Genomic DNA, 21,731 nt, shown 5'->3' with positions numbered 1-21,731 from the left:
GGGAATGTTCTTTCCATTGGCCATGCCTTGCCCTTAAAGCCACTTTTCTTTTCCATCCTTCCTGTCCTACATTCCAGGCTTCTCAGCCAGATGAGCTGACCATAGAGGAGCACGAGGTGTTGGAGGTCATTGAAGATGGAGATATGGAAGACTGGGTAAAGGTACCATTTCCTGGGCCTGTTCCCATGAACTCTTTTAGGATAGAAGTTGGGGTGGGAGGATGTTGGAACCTTGGAAACTGGGAGTTTTGAACCTTCTGTGCTGTCAGGCACTGACCCCCAAAAGAAAGCTTTTTTTTGGAAAAAGCTTCCAAAACTGAGTAACAGAATTAGGATCACAGGTGTGTAGTTTAAATAGAAGTGTGTAATATTGCAGAGTGAAAAATTTAGAATTCAGAGTTTTAAAATATAGCAGTATGTAAAGAGCAAAATGAAAGTTTTAGGGCAGAAGTTTCTTTCTGATTCACCTTCTTCTTCATAAGTCTAGATAGTACTTTTGTAAAAAAAATGCTGCACTGCAGGTCACGGGTGTTTAGTTATTAGGTCAAAAATAAAAATAATTTAAGTGTTAGTTCTTAATTAAACAATTAGGCCTTGTAACAAAAGCAATACATCACCATTTTTAACTTGTTAACTACAAGTGCTGTAGCATGCACTGTAACATAATTAAAAATTAATAAATATCTAAGTCCGAACAAAAATTATTATCCTGACCCTAGGGAGAAAAAAAAAAAAAAAATTGAAGCAGGGGGAGTGCTGGGATTCTTTGCAGAGCAGTGTTCACAAGCAGAGAGTGTTGCTGTTGGTTCACAGGCACGGAACAAGGCGGGCCAGGTGGGATATGTGCCCGAGAAGTACCTGCAGTTCCCAACCTCCAGCAGCCTGCTGAGCATGCTGCAGTCCCTGGCTGCGCTGGACACCCGCTCCCACACCTCCAACAACTCCACGGAGACTGACCTGCTGCCAGGCAGCCTCAACGGGGACTCCAGCGGTAACTCCCACCTGCGGATACATGGCTGCCTCTTGGACATGCAGTCTGGGAGATTTTCCCAGATTGCATGGAATCACACAATCATTAGGGTTGGAAAAGACCTCCAAGGTCATGAAATGCAACCTTTGACCAAATCCCACCATATTGAAAAGTCTTCCCATTTTTTCAGGCATGGGAGCTCCCCCAGTTCCCAGCCTGTTCCAGTGTTTAATCTCTGTTCCAGGGAAGAAGTTTTCCCTAATATCCAACCTGAACCCCCCTTAGTGCAATTTGAGGCCATTTCCTCTTGTCTTATCTCTGGTTTCCTGGGAGAAAAGGCCCCACCTGGCCACAACCTCTTTTCAGAGAGTTGCAGGGAGAGACTGACCCATATCTGAACACAGCCATACCCAGTAATTATCTCAATAATCATCTCTCATATTAAATCTGCAAAATTCACCTCTTTAGCTCATACAGCTGAGATGAAAATTAAGGAAAACTGCAATAATCTGCAATTATAGAATCTTTACAAGAACTTCAAAATCACCAGCTCCAGCTATCAAACTTTGTGTATACTTAAAATTTTTTTTTTGTAGCTCATTGTGTTTTCCCTTTCCCATTTTGCAGTCTGTTTTGTAAAAGCACTTTATGATTACGAGGGGCAGACAGATGACGAGCTGTCCTTCCCAGAGGGAGCCATCATCCGCATCCTGAACAAGGAAAACCAGGATGATGATGGATTTTGGGAGGGAGAATTCAACGGCCGCGTCGGGGTCTTCCCCTCCGTGTTGGTTGAAGAGCTCACAGCCTCAGAGAATGGAGAGACTCAGTGGATTGGGGATATCCAGGTATGGAAAGTTGGCTTGGTTTATTATTTGGGCAATTTGCAAAGATCTGGCACTTCTTCTGGGGGAAAAAAAAATCAAAGCCAGTTTAAGAAAAATAAATCAGAAGCTATTTAAGAAAAAAAAAAAATCAGAGCCAATTTAAGAAAAAGAAAAAAGACTCAAACCCTCAGTGCTTGCATTTTAGTTTTTTACCCAACCTAATAACTATCAATTGATGTATTTTTGCAAATTAGTGAATAAAGGCAGATACTTGGATATAAAGGAATCAAAGGAGAAAATTCACAGTTTACTTCCTGTCATTAATTTATGAGAGACTGAGATGTCAGACAAAACCTGGCAAAAAGAGAATTACAGGCTCTTTCAGCCCTAATTTAAATCTGTTCTGTATCCTCTCAATTTTAAAGGGGCAGGATACTGCCAAGTTTTGGATTACAGTAATTTTGGCAAAAATGTCCTCATTTCTACAGCGTAGTTCTATGATCCTTGTATCGTATTAGAAAATCAGACACATTCCAGTGTGGAGTTTGGAGATAGAAACTGCACTCACATATTTCTACAATGAAATTTTTCAGTATTTTTATTCCTTGATTTAGGAAGACCCTGAAAATGAGCATTTAAATGCATTTGGGCATGATCCCAACACTTTTGTGTGAATCCCACTTGGCCGAGTGACCTTTTTGTTTCAAATAACCTTCAGAAAACTTCTCTGAATTACCTGGGAGAGACTGAAAATTTCTGCTTGGTGGCAACCTGTGATTTTAAAAGATTGAATCCCTGTTGGATACCTTGGCTTTCCTTCCCAAACTTTCCTGCCAGCTGCTTTTCCTCCAGAGGGAACTTGCTGGAGTAGAGTGGGCTGGAAAACGGATGTGTGTGTGTGTGTGTTAAATGTGCCAAGGAGGATGTGCTGCAGCCTCTCCCTCTTTTTGGCACAGGTATCCCCCACTCCAAAGGCCAACAACTCGCTGCCACCACTGCCTCTGTATGACCAGCCTCCCAGCAGTCCCTATCCCAGCCCGGATAAGAGAGGATCCCAGTTCTTTCCCAGATCTCCATCAACGAACGGTGAGAAATTTGGGTGAAGGTTTCATTTAGAAGCCTTTCAGAGGGGGGCAGAAAAGAAAATAAAAGAGCATTTTTGCAACAGAAATTCAGGAATACTGAGAGCTTTCTTTGTAATAAGATGTTGCTTATTCCCTCAGAAAACAGCTTTGGTTCAGAGTCCCCTGGATTCTCCCAGCCTCCACGAATTCCTCCAGAAAGTTCCTATGGCAAACTGCGGCCTGTAAGTGACCAGCAAATCCTGTGGGTTTTATAGATAAAATATTATATAATATTACAAAATTATAGTAATATTATGTTATTATAAATATTATAGCATATTGATGTTGATATTCAAAGGGTAACAGCCCCTAAACAGAGCTGGAGAAGAGGTGGGGAGTAAATGCCAGAAGAGGTCAGTCCTGTGATTTATACAGTTTCCTGCACTTTTGGGATTCTGTTTATTTCCAGCCTCTTTGGTTTGAGGGGTTTGGATTCACAATTCTTAATGGTGAGGGTTTTGTTTTGTCTTTGCTGCCTAGAAAAAGGACATTTGCCAGAAAAGGAAGAGAATAATTAAATTACTTAGAACTTGACAAAATCCATCTCCTGTTATTAATTTTGAAATCAAGTTTTAGGGGTTTTAAAGCCCTAAACCAAATCATATTAAAATATAGCATTTGTGTTTTCTGGCCTCCTCAGTGAATGAGGTTGCAGAAAAAGAACATTTTTGGATATTCAAATAATACATTCTGAGTATTGCAGTAGTATTGGGCAGTTTGATGCAGGATTGCTGCACAGTTCATTTCTATAGCGAGTCTGGTGTATTCTGAAATGGTCTCCTAAAAAGCCTGTTGGCACTAAAGGTGATTTCTGTCAGGAGCAAAAATGACTGATGTGCCAGAGTGATAAAAACAACATCAAATTCTGGGTGTGTATTGTTGAGGTCAGTGATTGATGAAGTATCAGTGAGTCAGGTGCAGCAGAACGTCCTGGCAGTTCCCACTCCACAGAAATTCCAGGCTAAAGCACCATCAGATTCAGTATGAGATGAGCCTTTCCCAGGTTTCCATCCTGGCTCATCCATGGAATAGAAGTGGGATTGCACTCTGGAGAGAATGTCAGGTCATAAGGAAATTCCCTGCTGGCTGAGCTGGGGGGCACTGGTGCTGTCCCAGCTGGGCACACAAACTGTTTGTTTGCATCACCTCGAGGGGTGAGGCTGGAGGCCTGTGCAGGGAATTTCTGTGAGGGGTTTCTGATGGAATTTGGCCATTTTGTGGTAGTCACAGGCTGGTTCTGGACGTTGCAGGTGCGAGCAGCTCCACCCCCCCCGACACAGCAGCACCGCCGGCCCACGGAGAAGATCGAGGACGTGGAGATCACTCTGGTCTAACGAGGGGACTGGCTAATTAGTAGTGCTACAATCAAGGCCAAACACAGCTTTTGGTCAATCTCGTTTTTAGGCACCTTTGCATGATGAAGACTTGGACTAGAGCAGCGATAGGGAGGATTTTATGTGGCAGTGACCTGGCGGATTCCTTCCCACAGTCATGAATATTTTGTGCCTTTTGTTTTTTTGGTTGTTTGTTTGGATTTCTCTACGTCATTCTTCCTCTCTTAGCACAAACCAAGACAGGCCAAGATTGGCTTTTTTTCTTGGCTGAAGATGCTCCATTTTTATGTGGAGACAAAGAAAGAGCCCTGTTCATGCAGCTTAGTCTTAGCATCCTTTGCTCCTGTGCATTAGTACAGTATATTACTGTTGCCATAGGAATGTGTTAAAGATTGTGGATCCTTCCAGTAGCATCACCTGCCTGATCAGGTATTCATCAGAAGAATGAAAAAGGGAACAGAAAAAGAAGTCTAAAGGAGAGGCTGGCTCCTCTTGAATCCCCCTGCAGAAAGGAAGAGACGGGAAAATGATCTCCTGGAGAAGCAAAAGAGTTCGTTCCATGGGTGCTCCCCTTGTCAGTGATTCACAGCTGAACATTCTGCCTTTGGATTTTTGTGTTTACTCAGTGCATTTACTCGTAGAGGATCTAACATGGAGGTGCTGAACCAGCAGCAACATCTTCTTCCACAGCTGAAACCAACGGGTAGAAAAGCAAAAAAGCAAATGAGATTTTGTCTAGATCTGGAAATTGAGCTGCTTTTTCTTTTTTTTCTTTTTTTTTTCTTTTTTTTCTTAGCAGATTTGGGGATTTTGGTTTTTTTGTTGAGTTTGTTTTATTTTCTTAAAGCATTTGGGTCACTCGCCCCAGTTATTGCTGTGTACTTTATTATCCAATGTTAGCAGTGTATCCTTGTCATCAAACCACCTGAGTTCTAGAGTTAGCAGTTGCATTTAGAGTATTTACATGCATTTAGTTGTTGCATTGGATGGTCCTGTAGCCTTTTCCCACCTCAATCCCATTAACCAGCCAAAGCCAGGGAGCCAGGAGCAGCTCCAGGTTCTGCCTTCACACCACCTTCGTGCCCAAGATGTGCCCAATTCCTGTCAGAAAAGAAACTGAGAGGAAAAGTTTCACATTCCCCTCAGAGAGCTCTGAAAAGGAGCTTGGATTTTGGTTTTTTGAGAGAAAAGGGCAAAGAATATTCTGAAGTTGAACGTGGAGTGGAATGGTTGGAGGAGAGGAAAAAACTGGATGAAAACAGGTTTTTCTTTGGTACTGACTAAAATATTGTCAGCATTCTCCATCAGATGAAAACTTCAGATCAAAGTCATCCCAAGGCTGGGTTTGGAGCTGTTTATGGGTTCTCATGTGTCTTCATGATTTTTTTTTCAAAGCCAGTAAATTTTCTACCTTTAGTTTACTAACAAGGGCTATTTTTTGAGGCTGCATTTCGAACAAAAACCCAACGACTCACCTAACAAGATGTTATCTTAAACTTTGCACATACTTGGAAATCCCAACCCAGGCTGGGTCTCTGAGACATCCAGTGCTTGCCAGTCTCCTTTCCCTGTGGGATCTTCAACCAAGAGTGGGGCTGTCGACGATTCATGGATCAGTTATGGAATCAGTGACTGTCCAATGAAGTCTTTTCCATATTATTCCTTCTTTTGCACCTCTTGTCCTGTTGATCTGTTTGAGGTCTTTTTATGTGTTTATCAAACTTATTCTTAAGTTTAAAAAGAAAAGTTTAAAAAAAAAAAATTACTGTTTGCAAACATTTTGAGATCTTCACAATGCAGAAGAAAACCAAGTTTTTGCCATAATGTTCATGTTCAATTCTTTTGGCCAGTTTTTCTGTGTCCTTCAAACCTGGACTTTCAAAAATCCAGAAAATTTTTATTTAAAAGTCTCTTTAGTTGTATTTTAAAATATTTTCTGTAAGAGCTGCTAATTTTATTTAAAAAATGAAAGTGAAAAAAAGCAAAAAAAAAAAAAAAAAGAAAAAAGAAAAAGGAAGAGAAGTTGTAAAAAGATGCCTCCTTTTTAACTATGATTTCTTCATACAGGGCATGTATCGGCCGTCGCATCGTGTACAGCTCAGTACACCCTGAAAGCATCAGTGCAAATGCTTTCTTTATATTGGCTGTAAAAAGTTTGTATTTATTATGTATAAAAAGTTGAATAATAAAAAAGTGGAACTAAATCCTTGGTGCTCTGGAGATTTGGGGAGGGGGAATTGAGGGAAAACCCAGGGATAAAAATCAGCATTGTGCTTTTCCAGAGAAATGTGAATCTTGTGCTTTGGGAAAAGGACATCCCTAAAGCCAGCTTTTGGAGGGGGCATTTGTACAAAGAACAAAACGTTGCCAAAAATGAAGAGCCAGCAACAAAGCTCCAGTTATCAAAATAATTGCTTAATAGCCTTGATGCAATTAGGATAATTGCTTAAAGAAAGCGAGGGGAGTGATTGATAACAACCCTTCAGAGTGATTGTCCCTTAATAGGCTTGATTTGTCTAATTGTGCCAGGAATATTCCCACTGTATCCCAGGCCTCTCCAGCTTTGGGATCCCCCTGTGGGCTGCGTTTCCCTGTTGGATTTTCTCACTCAGCACTCAGAAGCTGCCTGCCAGTGACCACCTCCTTGCTGGGCTAATCCCAGTTTCCTCCAGGTGGCAGGTGCCAAATGATCCATAATTTCCACATGCTCCCTTGTTTTGGAGATGTTTCTCCCTCCTGGAACACAGCACTTTTGCTGTGGGGTTGAGTTGGATCTTTTTTCACTTCCACTCTTCTCACAGAGCTGTTGCACAGACCTTTTTCACTTTTTTCCCTTGAGCTCCTGCAGGCTCTTCGTTTGAGAAATCCCATTTTTCCTCCTTTTTATATGGATTCGTGGTACTCGTCTAAAATTATTGTCCTGCCTTGCTGCTTTGACAGCTCTGTTCTTTTCACTTCTTGTTTGTTGCTTGGGGTCCTTTTCATCGCCTCTACAACTTAAAAATTATTTTAATGCTCAAATTCAACTGCTGTTCCACTTCTCCTTTCTTCCACTTTTTAACAGACCCCTTTTATGCCACTGCTTGTTCTCCTTACCAAAACAACCAGCAGCAGTTGTGCTGTGATCCCATCCTGCCATAAACAGATTTCCATGAAAACCACTTCTCCCTGCAGTGCCTTTCCTGCAGGTGAGAGATGGGCATGGTGTGAGCAGCACACAGCCACCACTTAGAGGCAAAGAGAGGTGCTAAGGAGCCACAAAGGCTCCAGGGCTCTATTTCCTGATGGCCATAGTTAAGGGAAGGAATCTAGGGAGCTTTCCCAGTGCAGAGGGTGAAATGTGGGTCCCTGGAAGTCAGCAGCAGGATCTGTTAGAACCAGGGTTTCCTCTGATTGCTTTGGTTCCCAGATTTTGGCTTTAAACTGAAAGAATGCAGATATGGATTGGGTATTAGGAGGAAATCCTTCCCTGGCAGGGTGGGCAGGCCCTGGCACAGGTGCCCAGAGCAGCTGTGGCTGCCCCTGGGTCCCTGGCAGTGCCCAAGGCCAGGCTGGATGGGGCTTGGAGCAGCCTGGGACGGTGGAAGGTGTCCCTGCCATGGCTGGGGTGGAATGAGGTGATCTAATGTCCCTTCCCTCCCAAACCAGTCTGGAGTTCAGTGATTTTCAAAAAGGTTACTAGGACTGAGATTGGGTAGAAGAGATGGGGTAAATGATGTGGTATTTACTCCAAATCGTGCCAGGGTTTCTTTGTGTTTGTTTTATGGAAATATTAAAAGGAACCAAAGCAAGTGGGCGACTTTTCTTTCCTGTATAGCACAAATGTCTCTCACTGCTGATAGTAATTAGAAAAGAAAACAAAAACTGCACCATCTTCTCTAAATAAAGCATCTTATGCTTCTTGGAAATCTGGCTGCTCTGCAGCTTGCACTGCTTTTCCAGCAAGGTCCCTATAATTAATAACTTGTAAATCCCAGCATGGCAGGGGCAGGATTAACAGGGAATCTACCTCAGTCAGCCTTTGGAGCCTCCCAAGAAGGAGGGGATGCCACTGCCAAGGGAAGAGTTCTGTCTCCCCACATTTTTCCATTTGCAGGTCTGTTGCTCTACATGAAAATCCTGGGATGGATGGGACTAAATGTCCCCCCACAACTGGACAGGTGTCTCCAAGAGGGGGGAGCTCAGGGATATTGAGACCTCAGTTGAAGGCACTGGGGAAGGCTGGAGAAAGTGAGGAATGAAAGGGAAGAAAACTTAACTGAAGTCAGGGATGCAGCAACGAGACAATAAAAAATGCAGCCAGGAAAATGCTGACGTGCCTGCCATGCCAAGTGGTTTTCTACTCCAGGCATTCCCCAGGGGGATTGAGGATTACAGATCTGGCAGCAGGATCAGTGCAGCAAGTGAGCCTCTGCATTGCAGGTCATTTCAGCCAGAAAATGAAAGAAAGCACTGCAGTGATACCGGGATGGAGAGGTGGGAAATCCCTCTGGCTGGTGGAGCAGCACGAGGAGGAGGGGGAGAGTGGGTCTGACAGGTGCCTGTGCATCTCCTCAGATCCTGGCACTGCTGGGAAGAGCCTGGCCCCATCCTCTTGGCACCCCCCCTCCAGTATTGCTGCACATGAAAGAGTTCCCCCTTATCCTTCTCTTCTCCGGGCTGAAAATGTAGAGAATCCTAGAATAGAATCAGAGGGCAGGAGGAAATGGGCTCAAGTTGTGCCAGGGGAGGTTTAAGTTGGATATGAGGAGGAAAAACATCTTGTCTGAAAGGATTTTCAGGCATTGGCACAGCCACCCAGAGCAGTGGTGAGTCCCCATCCCTGGAGGGATTTAAAGCTCTGTGGATGTGGCACTTGGGGACATGGGCCAGTGGTGGCCCTGGCAGTGCTGGAGGAATTATTTGACTCCTTGATCTGAAAGGATTTTCCTGGAGGATTCTCTGGCAGGGAGAACCTCTGTGCTGAGCAGTGTTGGGCTGAGTGCTGTGCAGTGGCCATGGAGACTCAGGAGTGGGCTTCAGTCTGTACCATCCACAGCCCAATCCCATTCCTCCTGCTCTTCCCACTTCAGCTTTTCTCCCTGCAACCCATTTTCCAGCCTCTCTGTGTTAAGCAGCAGTTCTTCCACCACTTTGTTTAAAATTCCCTTTTGCTGCCTGCTGGGTTTCCCAGCTGGGATCCAGAGGGAACAGGAGCCAGGCCCACGGGACATCCAGCTCTGGGGATCAGGAATTGCCTCTCACAGAACCTGTCACTGCCTCTCACCAGCCTGGACCGTGGCCAAGGATTAAACAGGCTTTACAGAAGGCTTTGGATTCTCTTTGGATATTCTATGTGAATGTTCCCAGGGTGTGCTAGGTCAGGCAGGGATGGCTGTGAGCATCAGGAAACAGGGATAGCCTGACCTTTGGAGAGCTTTGTCTTCACTATGGAAGGAGAAGCTCTTCAGCCACGAGTGTGCAAGTTGAGCTCCACAGAGATCCCAGGATATTCTGAGTTGGAAGGGACCCCCAAGGATCATGCTCAGAGATCTGACCCCAGCCCTTGGCATTATAAACACCACGCTCCAGTTCTTCTGGCAGCCAAAAAACCTCCCATCCAGAACTCACCTGGGTGTGAGGTGAACCTGGAATGGGCCCCACTGAGGAGGAACTGGGAGCTCATTTCTGCCCCCAACTCTGGCAGCACCCCTGGACAATCCCCTGTGTCCTGTTTGCCAAGCACTGCCAGCACCACCTGAAGGTTTCTCCTTGCAAAAACCAGTCTGTGCCATGCTGAAGTACCCCTTCTATTTCAAAATTGCTTTTATTCCACTCCCAGATTTTCACCTTTTTTGCTGGAGTGGTTTTGGGGTTGGATCTTTCTTTTCGAATGCAGATTGAAGAGTGAGTGCTGTGAGCTGTGCTTCAGCTCTGCTGTAATTAGTTTTGTCTACTGTAATTGCTTCTCCTTTTTCCATTGTTTAGTGAAAGACGAATGAATTTCCAGGTCTGGTTGCATTGGGAATGCTGACAGCAGCTTTTTAAAATCCCACAGCACAGCTATTTGTCTTTTTTATTCAGCTGAATCCTGCAGAGTGGGACAAATTCGGCTTCTCCTCTGTGTCCTGGGCAAATTACTGCACTAATTAATTTCTCTAAGACTGGGGCCTCCTTGCTTAGCAAAGGGAAGGGATGGAGGGGGGCCACTGTCTGGAAACAGCAACAATCCTGGATTAACTCCTGGAATAAACTTGCAGGAAGAGACATGAGAAGCTGATGGTTTAAAAATAAGTTTTGTGGGGTTAAAAAAAACCCCTGATATTGTGGTATTAATCCCACTTCATAAAAACATCTTGGTTTCTGGGGAGGGGGCAGCTCTAACCCATCACCCTGTCAGTGCTCCCAGGATTTCCTGCTGCAGGTTTTGCTGTGGGGTTTAAAAGAGAATTGTCATTTTTCTTGGGAATTCGATGCCAGAAATGGCTGCTGCTCCATAAAAACAATGAAGGGATGGTTTGTGTGACAAAAAGAGAAGGAACCAAGAGGGGACTGTGGCCAAAGGACCTGTGGGGTTCTAAGAACATCAGTGAGAGTGGGAGATGACAAACCCAGTGACAGGATGCCAGGAGAGAAGGACCCTGCAGAGGGAAGCTCCTTTGGGCAGAGAGACAGGGGGAGGCAGTGGGTGCTTGGACTTCCCAGGAATTTGTGTGAAAGGATCTGAGCACTCGAGGGGTGCTTGGGACATCAGAGCTGAGGCTGAGCCAGGAATGAAAGTGGCAGGAGGGAAAATCAAAATGTTTTTCTAAAAACTATGAGTTTGGGGTTTGTTTTTTGTTTTGTTTTTTTTTTTTTTTTGCCAGAGAAATAGGTGGTAGTTTTATTGTCCATTTTTTTCTCTTCTTTCCAAACAGAAATTTAATTCAAAATATTCATCCAAATATTAAATTCAATAAATATGAGTAGTTATAAATACAGAACTCCCGATTCCCAGACTGCCACAAAGTATTGTTGAGGTCAGTGCAAATTATTCCCCAAGGACACTGCTGGAGTGGGATTGCTCTGGGATAACAAGGGATCTCGTGTTAATTCAGCTGGCAGAGCTGCTCTGCCTAACAGTGGGGAACTGCTGCTGCTGCTTTCAAAATTACCTGACCGAGCTAATCTGAGGGTGAGGAGACAATTTATTGATTTGGAGTCCTAGCCAGATGTAAGGGAAGATAATTCTGGGATGTTAGTGCTATTATTCCTACAGAAAAGCAGGCTGGGTAAAGATTTTCAGGTTCTTATTAGCCCCTGCCAAACCACTGGGCTGCATTGCAGCTTGAATGTTTAATTTAAGATGTGAATGGCTGAGATACCAAAAATCAGAGCTCTCTGGGTGGTGGTCACTGAACATTTCTGCTGAAACTGCTCATTTTCTAAAGCCAACAGCCCCTCACACTGCTTTAAGCTTCCCCTGTAAAGCTATTTTTAACAGATAAGGGGAAAAAAAAAAAGGTGTTAGGTTTGCAGCTCTGCTTTTACATTCTGGTCAGGTGTCTTGTCCCTCTTCATGGCTCTCCTGCAAGCTGGCATCCAAGGGTTCTGCTTAATGTCCTAGAAAATAACCTTGTGCTTGGACCAGCAGCCAGTTTGTCACTGCTGCTCCCTGGCTGTGTCTCTGGGCTGGAGAGGAGACAGGGAGAAGCAGGGAAAGGAGGGAAAAGCAGGGAGGGCATGGAGCTGGGTATTGCCAGGCTGCTCCTGGACCAGCAGCTCCCTCCCTGCTGCCACAGTGCCCAGGCTCAGCTTGGCAAAGCAGTTCTGCTGCCCTCCTGCGAGCAGGGAGCTGGGATTCCCAGTCCTGGGATCCCTGGGGCTCTGGGGTGGAGACCTGAGCTGTGCTGGCTCCTGCTGCAGCCTCAGCAGGTCCTTGCAGCTGCACTGCCTGCAGAGCCCTTCAGCTGTGCTCAGGGTGCCATCCTCCCAATGGATGGCTCCATGGATATCTCTGGCAGTGGGAAGCCATTCCCCAAGTCCTGTCCCTCCAGGCCTGTCCTCGTGTGTCACATCAGCAGGGAATGGCCTTTGTCACCAGCCTTACCTCAGTGCACCTGCAAATCATCACAAAATGTGGTGCTGGGGCAAAACAGCCCCTCCTGCCCTCAGCCTAGTTCTGGGGCTTGAAAACTGATTAAGAATCACTTGCTGAAGCTGCTGGGTCTAGGGTGACAGTGCCAGGGCAAGCTGCTCTGCTGGAAATGCCCATTAAGGTTTCAATTTACATCCCTCACCCAGAGCGTGGGGCCGGGTGTGAGCTGCTGGAATGACCTCTGCCAGCAGCCACTGGGTTCATTAAACAGTAATGAGCCCAAGGATTCCCAGCTGAACAGCACACCCAGCATCCTTATTCCATTTCCTGTTTGTAAAGGAAGTCTAAATTATTTAATAATCTGTTTGAAGTCCTTAAAGTGAATCCAGGCAGTGAAGCAAAATCCTGTTTAGAGGGGCAGATGCCCAAAGGAAAGTGTTGAAGTGATGGAGCCGTTTGGGAGCAGCCACTAAAACACTGCCAACAATTTATCAGCTGTGTTGGGGTAACAGGCTGCACTACAATCGAGTTGGCTTCTGGGTCAGACTCTGTGCTTCACTAACACCTTGCTGAGTGCTGCAACTCCTGGATTAAATCCAGACAGCTTCCAGTGCTCAGCTTCTGTTTTGCCCATTTGGCTGTTGGTTTTCAAGCTTTAATGTGGCCTCAGAGGTGTGGATTCTCCTGGAGGTCACACACACCTCTCCAGAGCAGCTGTTCATCTTTAGCCTGGAGCTGAGCTGGTGCTGCCCAAGTTTCCATCCCACTCTTCCAGCTGCAGGGAAGGAGATGGGATTGGGGCAGTTGAGAGCTGTTTCTACCTGGAAACACGGTGCCCTTTTCCATCCCTGTCCTGCAGGATCCTGCCACCTTCCTCTGCCTCCAGAAGCTTTGCTGGAATTATTCCCCATGTCCAGTGAATTCTCCCAGGTATGAAATGTTTACAGAAGGCCTGTAAATGTGGCCATGACTCCTGTTCCCTCCATCTCTCCCTGCCCAGAAGGGCTGCTCCCTGTGGGAAGGCAGAGCACTTTTCTCAGGAAGATTTCCAGAGGTGCCAGGGAGTGGTGAGGAACTCAGTGAGGGGTTTATACAACTTGGGCAGTAGCAGCTGCTCCAACTGCAGCAGTGAAGTCTAATACAGCATCTCCTGCAGTAAAATTCCTGTTTGAGTCAGACTTTACAAATGCTTTACAACTGGTGCTTGCAATTCATCTTATCTCTGCTGGAATTACCTTCCAGGACCCATCTCCATTCATTTAATGCAAACTATCTCATCTTGTCCATCTCTAGCCTGGGTTTCATTTTCCACAGCTACTCCCTGGGAAAATTCATTAGCTCTGCAGTGCCTCTGATGGTTGTAGGGAAGGGGATTTGGAAGGTTTTCTGTCCTAGGCTGCTGATTCCTGCACTAAAAAGGGGTGGGTATGTAGGCTGGGATGTGGCTGTCCAAATCCCTCTGGAGCGCCATGGCTCGTGTTTGCATGCAGAGGAATCATAAGGAACAGGCTCCTGCAAGGGAGATTCCTGAATTCCTCAGGCATGTCCAGAGAGGTGATGGGGTCTGGCATGAGCAGTCACCCCAAATCCTGCAGGTGTCTGCTGGAGGGAGCCCAGCAGCCATGCTTCTGCCTGTATTTTTGTATTTCTGATGCCCCCAAGGCTGTTTACTGACACTCCTGCAGAGCCAGCACAGTCCCTGGCAGGATCCCCCTTATTCTGAGGGCAGCAAGGGACCTTCCCAGGCAGGACAGTGGTTCCCAGTGCCCACAGAAAGCAGAGGGCATCCCAAACCCCAGCGTGCCATGGAGCTGGGAAAGTGCTGCTGTGCTGGCCCTTTCCCTGCAGAGGGCTGCCAGCCCCTCCTGCCTGCCCTGAACAGGAGCCAGCTTCCCGGGGAGCAAACACTGGGATTCTGGATTAATTGAGCCCGTGCAGTGGCCTCAGCTGCCATAAATCACGTTGCAGTCTGGGCAGTGAATGGAGCTGGGGGGAGGCAGGACAGCTCCTGATTCCCAAACCTGCTCCGAGCTGTGTCCCCCACGGCGAGGGAACCTGGCACCACCTCCCAGCACCTGCCAGGGCCCTGCCCAGGGCACAGGGGGTCCTGCTGCTGCCAAGTGCCACATCCTTCCTGTGCAGCCCTCATTCTGCTCCTGCTGTGCATGCACAGCCCAAGAGCAGATCCTCGCTGCAGCCAGGCTTTAGTGCCAGCTGAGGCCAGCTGGGGTGTGCCAGGGAGGGTCATGGCTGGAGAAACCCCAAAGTTTTTCCATCCCTTAGATGTCCTCTGGGGACAAAAGGAGCTCCTGTGCCAGTGGTGAGGCAGCCCTGCCCTCTCATGCAGGCTCCACAAAAAAGTGGGAAATGGGGAGGAGCAGGGATGCAGTCCCCAAGGGTGGGGACCCAGAAACCTGAGTGTCCCGTGTCACTCATAGTGAGATTTATGGATTATCCCAGGCCTGCTGTAGATCCAGGCCCCTGTTGGGCCTGGGAAGGCACTGCTGGACCACACCTGAGCTCTGTGTGGAGAAGGGTGCAGGTGTGTCACAGCTCTTTTGGGATGTTGCCAGCCTCTGTTTTGGCAGGGATGGAGCAGAGATGAATTCACAGAGTCACAGAATGGCTTGGATTGGAAGGGACCTTCAGAGGTCATGTAATCCAACCCTCCTGCAGGGAGCAGGGGATCTCCAACGAGCCCAGAAGCCATTCCCAGCACCTGGGAGCATCACCCAGGGCTGCCTTGGGCTGCAGCCAGGGATGCTGATGCTGAGGGAGGAACCCCACATTGCTGTTTGGGGACAGCACTGGAATGTCCCTGGCTGTGAAGCTCACTGGCTTAGCCAGGCCGTGTCTGGGGACAGGGGACATTCCCTTGGTGCCAAACACCCCCCAGGCCCTGCTTGGTGCCGGGCTCCAGCCCTGGGTGCTGACCCCGAAATGCTGACATTGCACATAGTTTGTCCTTACAAGGCCAAGGAAAAGGGGACAGGCGTCAGGGTCAGGCTTTTTCCTCCTGTTGTGCCTTGTGCTGTCTTTATATGATACAGGAATACATTTGGTGAGCCCCTCAGCAGAGTGGGGTTTGTGCAGCTTGGGGGGTCTTTCCTGAAAAATTATCCGAGAGCCCAGGGCTCAGAGGGCTCCAATCCCTGCACAGGGACACCCCCAGCTGCTGGACACTTCTCCAAAGTCTGATGTTCTTTATAGCACAGAGAATCTTAGCTCAGGGAGAGCAGGAGGAGCTGCCCGAGGAAGGGCAGGATACACCAGAAGCGAGACAAAGGTGTTTGGTGACAGGAGGGGACACAATTCCTCACTGCCACCTGCCTTTGCCAAGTGCATCCCTCCAGTTCTGGGTAAGGGAATCCCGGGGGAAGAGCTTTTCCCAGCCTGGGAAGTGTCTGCGCTGACATCTAGTGGCAAACCAGGCTTTTCCCTGGCTTTTACTGGTCCTGCCGTGTTCCTGCTATGGCTGTGAGCATTTTCACAGCATCACTGTAGGTTGGAAAAGGACCTTAAGATCACCAGGTCCAACTGCAAACTGTAATAACATCCATGATAAAACGCAGTTTAAATTTCCGCTTCCTAGAGGCTGTGCATCAACCCTACCCATTATTGGTATTATTTTTGTAATCCTCTACAATCCCTAAACCATTAAAAAAGCGTTGTGACAGGACACAGGGAATGGCTTCCCCACAGGGCAGGGCTGGATGGGATATTGGGCAGGAATTGCTCCCTGGCAGGGTGGGCAGGGCTGGCACAGGTGCCCAGAGCAGCTGTGGCTGCCCCTGGATCCCTGAAGTGTCCGAGGCCAGGCTGGACAGGTTTTGGAGCAGCCTGGGACAGTGAAGATGTTCCTGCCCATGGCAGGGGGTGGGATGGGATGAGCTGTAAGGTCACTTCCCACCCAAACCATGCTGTGACTCCTGTAAAACAGCAGAGCACCCTCTGACAGCAACGACTGGGCAGAGCGGGTCTCCAGGTACAAGCCCGGGGTGAGTTATCATTTATGTGTTTTATTTTATACACCGCTGTTTCCCGCGTCCGTTTAACGCTGGTTTGGGACACACGCGGCTCAGCCCTCCCCAAGATGGCGGCGCGGCAGAGACTACAGAGACTACATCTCCCATCGTGCCCCGCGCCGCCCGCCGTGCCGGCGGCGAGCCAATGGGACGCGGCGGAAGGCGGATATAGCGCCGCCCGCGGGCCCGCTCCCTCCTTTCCGCCGGGCCGCGGCTCATCATGGCGGTGCAGATCTCCAAGAAGCGCAAGGTGAGCGCGGCCGCACGCATCTCCCGCAGCCGCGGCCGCTGCCGCATCGCCCGCGGCGGCCCCAGCGGGCGGCGGGGCGGGGGCGCGGCGGGCGGCGGCGGCGGGCGGGGGAGGATGGCGGCGGATGCGGCGCGGGGCCCGGCGGGGAACATGGCGGCGGGATGGAGCGGGCGCTCGGCCGCTCAGCGGTGCGGACGGCGCTGGCAGCCGGGACTGGCGGGTTTAATATTGCTGCCGCTGGGAAGGGTGTGCGGTTCGCCCGGAGCACAGGGCACTGCCTGTCCCGGGAGCCAGCGGGGCTCGGGCTGTCAGGAGTCCCAGCTGCAGCTTCCAGCGGGCTGGGAAACGGAGCTGACCCCGCAAGTGGTTTCCCTTAAATTACTCCCGAATTACAGCAGAGAGCTGTGATCGCAGCTGTGGGTCGGGCAGTGGTTGGTGTAGGCTCCTGCTGGGAGTGGATTATTCCTGAGAACTTGAGGGAACGGGGCTTTTGCTCGCTGCTGCAGCCGGAGGTTGGCTCAGGGGGCAGAGCCCGGTGCTGTTAAAGTCGAGCTTGTGGGTTCAGTCCCTGGGATGTTCATGTGAAAATTGGACTGGGAGTTCCTTGTGGTCCCTTCCATTTCTCTCCGAGGAGGAGGAAGTTGTCAGGAGAGGCTGTCAGGCTGCAGGAGAAATTTAGGCGAATTGCTCTCAAGTTCAGAATGTGACAAGACCTTGACTTTGTCCATTTGCCTTTCAGTTTGTCGCTGATGGCATCTTCAAAGCTGAGCTGAACGAGTTCCTGACTCGGGAGCTGGCCGAGGATGGCTACTCCGGAGTGGAGGTCCGGGTCACTCCGACCAGGACTGAGATTATCATCCTTGCCACCAGGTAACTCAGCCTTCCTGAGCTGAAGGCTCTTTGGGGTGGCTCCAGTCCCACTCCTGGGGACACTTTCCTCACTTGTCCTGTATTTTCCCACAGGACTCAGAATGTCCTGGGAGAGAAGGGGCGCCGGATCCGGGAGCTGACAGCTGTGGTGCAGAAGAGGTTTGGATTCCCCGAGGGAAGCGTGGAGGTAAAACTGCCTCAGGAACTCGTGGTGCACTTGGGTTTGTGGTGGCAGGACTGTGTCTTCTGAGAGGTGGTTTCAGGATAACTTGGGCCATGTGTTACTTACTCCTGCACAATACAAAATGAGTTACAAAGAAACTGTTCTGCTGCCAAGGATCTTTGAGAAACAGAATGTAAAGTGACACATCGGTTATTTTTGATCCTTGATGTTAGGGGTGTTTTCCCAGGGGAGGGTTGGACCAGGTGTCCTTTGAAGGGTTCCTGCAACCCAGAGGATTCTGTAGTTCTATTCCATGAAATCTGCTCCTGTTACTAGCTCCTTGCTCTGAAGCAAATCAGGGGTGGAGGGGGATAGTGTGTGTGCTGGGCTGGTGCTCATTTATTGCACCTTGGCTGGTGCTGCTGGATCCCATTTTACAGGGAAGGGAATATAGGATACAGCTGCTGCCTGTAAACGTGGGAGGGTTAACTGGGCTGTAGCAGTTAATGTGGGGTGTAGAGTAGAATGAAGCTCCTGTGTTGTGCTAAAGTAAAAGTTAAATTTCCTGTGAGGGTGGTGAGGAACTGCCACAGGGTGCCCAGAGAAGCTGTGGCTGCTCTGGATCGCTGGATTGTCCAAGGCTGGGTTGGACCAGCCCAGTCTAGTGGCAGTGTCCGTGCCCATGGCAGGGGTGGCACTGGGTGATCCTTGGAAGCCAGAGCATAGTGTGATTGTGTGGCTGCCCTGGAAGGAGCCGTGCTGTGAGTGTGCCTCTCTCCTGTGCAGCTCTACGCCGAGAAGGTGGCCACGAGGGGGCTGTGCGCCATCGCCCAGGCCGAGTCCCTGCGCTACAAGCTCCTGGGAGGGCTGGCTGTGCGCAGGTGAGTGCAGCAGCTGCCTCTGGGGCAGCTCTGGGGTTCCAGCTCCATTCCCAGAGAACGCCTCCTCTGCAGTTCAAAGGCTTAACCTGGTAATGCTGCACTGAAGGCTCTGTGCAGTGCACAGTTACTTCTGAGTGTTGTGGTATGTCTGGTTGCAGGCTGTCTGTGTGACATAAAGCTGCATCTGTTCCTTTGGGAGTACATGGGTGGAGGAGTGAAGCAAACAGCATTTCAGGCCTTGTGGCTGTGCTGTGGCCCTGCTCTCACATCCCCTCGGTGATGAGACGATGACGAGTCAGAGGCAGGTGGCTCTGCTGGGGGAGCCTCTGCTGTGTCACGTTCTGTGGTGCTGCATGAGACCCTTCAGCAGCAGCTCCTGTCACCAGTGAGTGATCTAGAGGCATTTGTCTGAGAAGGGATGGGAGCTGCACTCCTGACGCACGAAACTGAGATGGGAATTGTGGTGAAGATTCCTCCAGGGAGCCCCGTGGGTGTGGCAGAGCGGGCTCATGGCTGGGCTGTCCTCTCCCTGCAGAGCCTGCTACGGTGTCCTGCGCTTCATCATGGAGAGCGGGGCCAAGGGCTGCGAGGTCGTCGTGTCCGGCAAGCTCCGGGGGCAGAGGGCCAAGTCCATGAAGTTTGTGGATGGCCTGATGATCCACAGCGGGGACCCCGTGAATTACTACGTGGACACGGCCGTGCGCCACGTCCTGCTCCGGCAGGGTGAGTCCTGGCACGCAGAGCCCTTGGCGGCTCTGCTGGCCTCGAGTGAGACACCTGTCCTTCAAACCAGGGCACTTCTCTAGAGCTTCAGAGACAGAAAATCTCAGCTCCTGGCATCCCCTTCCTGCACCTTGGAAATCTCTCACCGGCAGGATGGATGTTGGCACCCATGGGTTGAAACTCGTGGTTTTGATGCACCTCTGATCTCATTGAGTAGTTCAGTTGTGCTGCTGTGCATTGTTCAGATTCTGAAAATCCTGATTTCTTGGGCTTTTGAACTCTCATTGTGGGATTTGAATGTTACATTACAGAAGTATGGGAATGGAAAGCCAAGATGCCTTCAGCAGCTGGTATGGTCACCCCAGGTCATCCACTTCTCTGCTGATGGGGTTTGAATGTTTCCAGCTGGGAATGTAGCTGTAGATTTTCCAAACACTCTCACTTGTGTCCTGAAGCCTCTGAGGCTGGTGACAACTTCCAGATGAATTGCCTGTTGCCTTTAAGAGGGTTTAAGAGTCCTTGGCAGCTGGGATTCTGGTTTTCCTGGCTCCTCAGGATGGGCAGAAAGAACAGGGGTGCTCCAAGTGTCAGACAGTCTTCCCAGCTAAAGCTGCTTCTACCTGTTCTCCCTCCTGGTGAAACACAAATGACTTGTGTGTCTTAACTGGCTTTGGGTTAATTAGTTGCAGAATTCCTGGTGTAGGGATACCAGCAGAGGCTGGGCTGTTCACCTTCCCTTCGGTGATGATACGATGACGAGTCAGAAGGGACATCCTCTGTCACTGCAGCCTGCTCTGTGCCACGTTCTGTGGTGCTGTGCCAGGCCTGCCTTGGCCAGGGTGTCCTGCTCATTGGATGATTTAGAGGCATTTGTCTGAGAAGGGATGAAAAATAAAAAGGGGAACTTCCTAGAAAAATGAGCTGAGGTAGAGGACAGAGTTTAAAACCAGGCTTAGAATGAGTTTAGAGTAGAAGTGCAGTCAGCCAAGGCTGTGAATTGAATCACTTGGGATATCCAACTTTCAGTTGCCTGAATTCACAGCACTGATTTAAAGGTGCAGTAATTAGATTTTTAAGCTGTAGCATATCTGTGTTACTGTTGCAGACTTTCATTGTACAGAGGTACTTTGTAACCTTGGTGCTCCTCCCTGTGATCCTGTGCTTGATCTGTTTTGTCTCCCTTGTCCTGTCACTCTCTGCAGGAGTACTGGGAATCAAAGTAAAGATTATGTTGCCTTGGGACCCCAGTGGAAAGATTGGCCCCAAAAAGCCTCTGCCAGACCACGTCAGCATTGTGGAACCCAAAGAAGAGATTTTGCCCACCACCCCCATTTCAGAGCAGAAAGGTGGCAAACCAGAGCAGCCAGCCATGCCTCAGCCAGTGCCCACTGCCTGAGGGGTAAGTGCCTGGGAGCAGTGGGAGGGAGGTGTGCTGGGGATCCATGGAGAAAAGGATCAGGCCACCAAATCCACTGGAATGCTGGGATTTTGTGTTGTGCCCAGCACAGTGAGCAGGGTTGGCTTTGGGCACTGCACTGCTGGAAGGGACAGGGTTCAAGGCATGTGGCAAAGCAGCTCAGAACACTCCTCTGGAGAGGATTGATCTGTCCACATGCTTTGCTCTGTGTTGTGTTATCCAGCATGGATTTTGAGACCTTGGATTATTACACTTGGAGTGACTTGGCTTGGGTGCCTTGGATGTGTTGGTGTTGTACCAGCTGCTACCAGTGTGCAGCTGGCAGCACAGGGAATATATTCCTCATAAATCCATCCTGTCCTGCCCCAGGATCCAGTTTGGGATAGTCTTAGAAGCCACATGAGAACAGTTGGGAGGCTGCTTTTGTAAGGAAGTAATCATGGTTTGAAGTCTTACCAAGGAATCTGGCAAGATCTGCCTTAGTGGGAAAAAGGGGTGTGATTGGACAAAAAGCAGGAAATGAGAAATGCAGTTTGAGTGGAAAGCTTGGTTTGTTCTTTGTTTGGGATAGGATGATGGTTATGGAAAAGAGTTTGCCCCCAGCTCACTGACTGTTTTGTTTCTCCTTGTAGGGTTTGTAACATCTGCAACCAGCAGCTTGTCTGTCCTGAAAACATCTCTTAATAAAATCACAAAAGACAGTGTTTGTGAAGGTGCTTTTTCTTTCATTTATCTCAGACCTGGTTTATTTTTTTTATTACCCATTTATTAAATAAAAAAAAAATAATCCCTGATCCAACTGCTGCTGTGATGTGAGACAAAAGGCCGTCTTCCCATCTTCCCTCCACTTGGAAGAGGTGAGAGATGGAACTGAACCCCAAAGGATTTTCTGCTCACTGATTATAGCTGAGTTTTAATGGGAATTCTCTGCAAAATCTGATTAATTGTTCTTGACTGTGGCCGTGAGGGGAGTCAAACATGCCAGCCCAGATCTGCAAACCTGCAGTGCCAGAAGAAGAACCTTTGAAATTCAAACCAGGATTTCTTCAATGACTCACGAGTGCCTGCTGGGCCCAGGTCCTCTGTACAAAC

At 48.7% G+C, this 21,731-nt stretch overlaps 2 protein-coding genes and 2 non-coding genes across 5 annotated transcripts in view; all 4 read left to right on the top strand.

Moving 5' to 3' along the window:
* FCHSD2 (FCH and double SH3 domains 2) overlaps positions 1–6,458 on the top strand; it is a 119,021-nt gene extending 112,563 nt beyond the window's left edge. For both annotated transcript variants that reach the window (XM_056502889.1, XM_056502880.1), the window contains exons 15-20: positions 78–161; positions 813–990; positions 1,597–1,817; positions 2,753–2,882; positions 3,020–3,102; positions 4,171–6,458. In XM_056502889.1, coding sequence (XP_056358864.1) covers positions 78–161; positions 813–990; positions 1,597–1,817; positions 2,753–2,882; positions 3,020–3,102; positions 4,171–4,254 — 780 coding nt within the window. In that variant the 3' untranslated portion in view covers positions 4,255–6,458. The remainder of the gene's footprint in view (positions 1–77; positions 162–812; positions 991–1,596; positions 1,818–2,752; positions 2,883–3,019; positions 3,103–4,170) is intronic.
* A 9,998-nt stretch (positions 6,459–16,456) lies between these two features.
* RPS3 (ribosomal protein S3) lies at positions 16,457–21,340 on the top strand. The gene is made up of 7 exons (XM_056490652.1): positions 16,457–16,585; positions 17,325–17,455; positions 17,549–17,642; positions 18,405–18,499; positions 19,035–19,222; positions 20,425–20,621; positions 21,272–21,340. Exons 1-6 carry the CDS (start codon positions 16,556–16,558, stop codon positions 20,616–20,618), a joined length of 732 nt encoding a protein of 243 aa, XP_056346627.1. The 5' UTR covers positions 16,457–16,555; the 3' UTR covers positions 20,619–20,621; positions 21,272–21,340.
* Positions 18,771–18,916, top strand: LOC130260846 (small nucleolar RNA SNORD15). The gene has a single exon (XR_008841849.1). It is a non-coding gene; the product is annotated as a small nucleolar RNA SNORD15 (small nucleolar RNA).
* Positions 19,959–20,105, top strand: LOC130260961 (small nucleolar RNA SNORD15). The gene has a single exon (XR_008841890.1). It is a non-coding gene; the product is annotated as a small nucleolar RNA SNORD15 (small nucleolar RNA).
* Positions 21,341–21,731: the final 391 nt, after the last annotated feature.

This window comes from Oenanthe melanoleuca, chromosome 1 (assembly GCF_029582105.1).
Source record: "Oenanthe melanoleuca isolate GR-GAL-2019-014 chromosome 1, OMel1.0, whole genome shotgun sequence".
Taxonomy (NCBI): Eukaryota; Metazoa; Chordata; class Aves; order Passeriformes; family Muscicapidae; genus Oenanthe; species Oenanthe melanoleuca.
The sequence above is the reverse complement of the archived record's forward strand: the minus strand, read 5'-3'. Positions and strand labels throughout refer to the sequence as shown.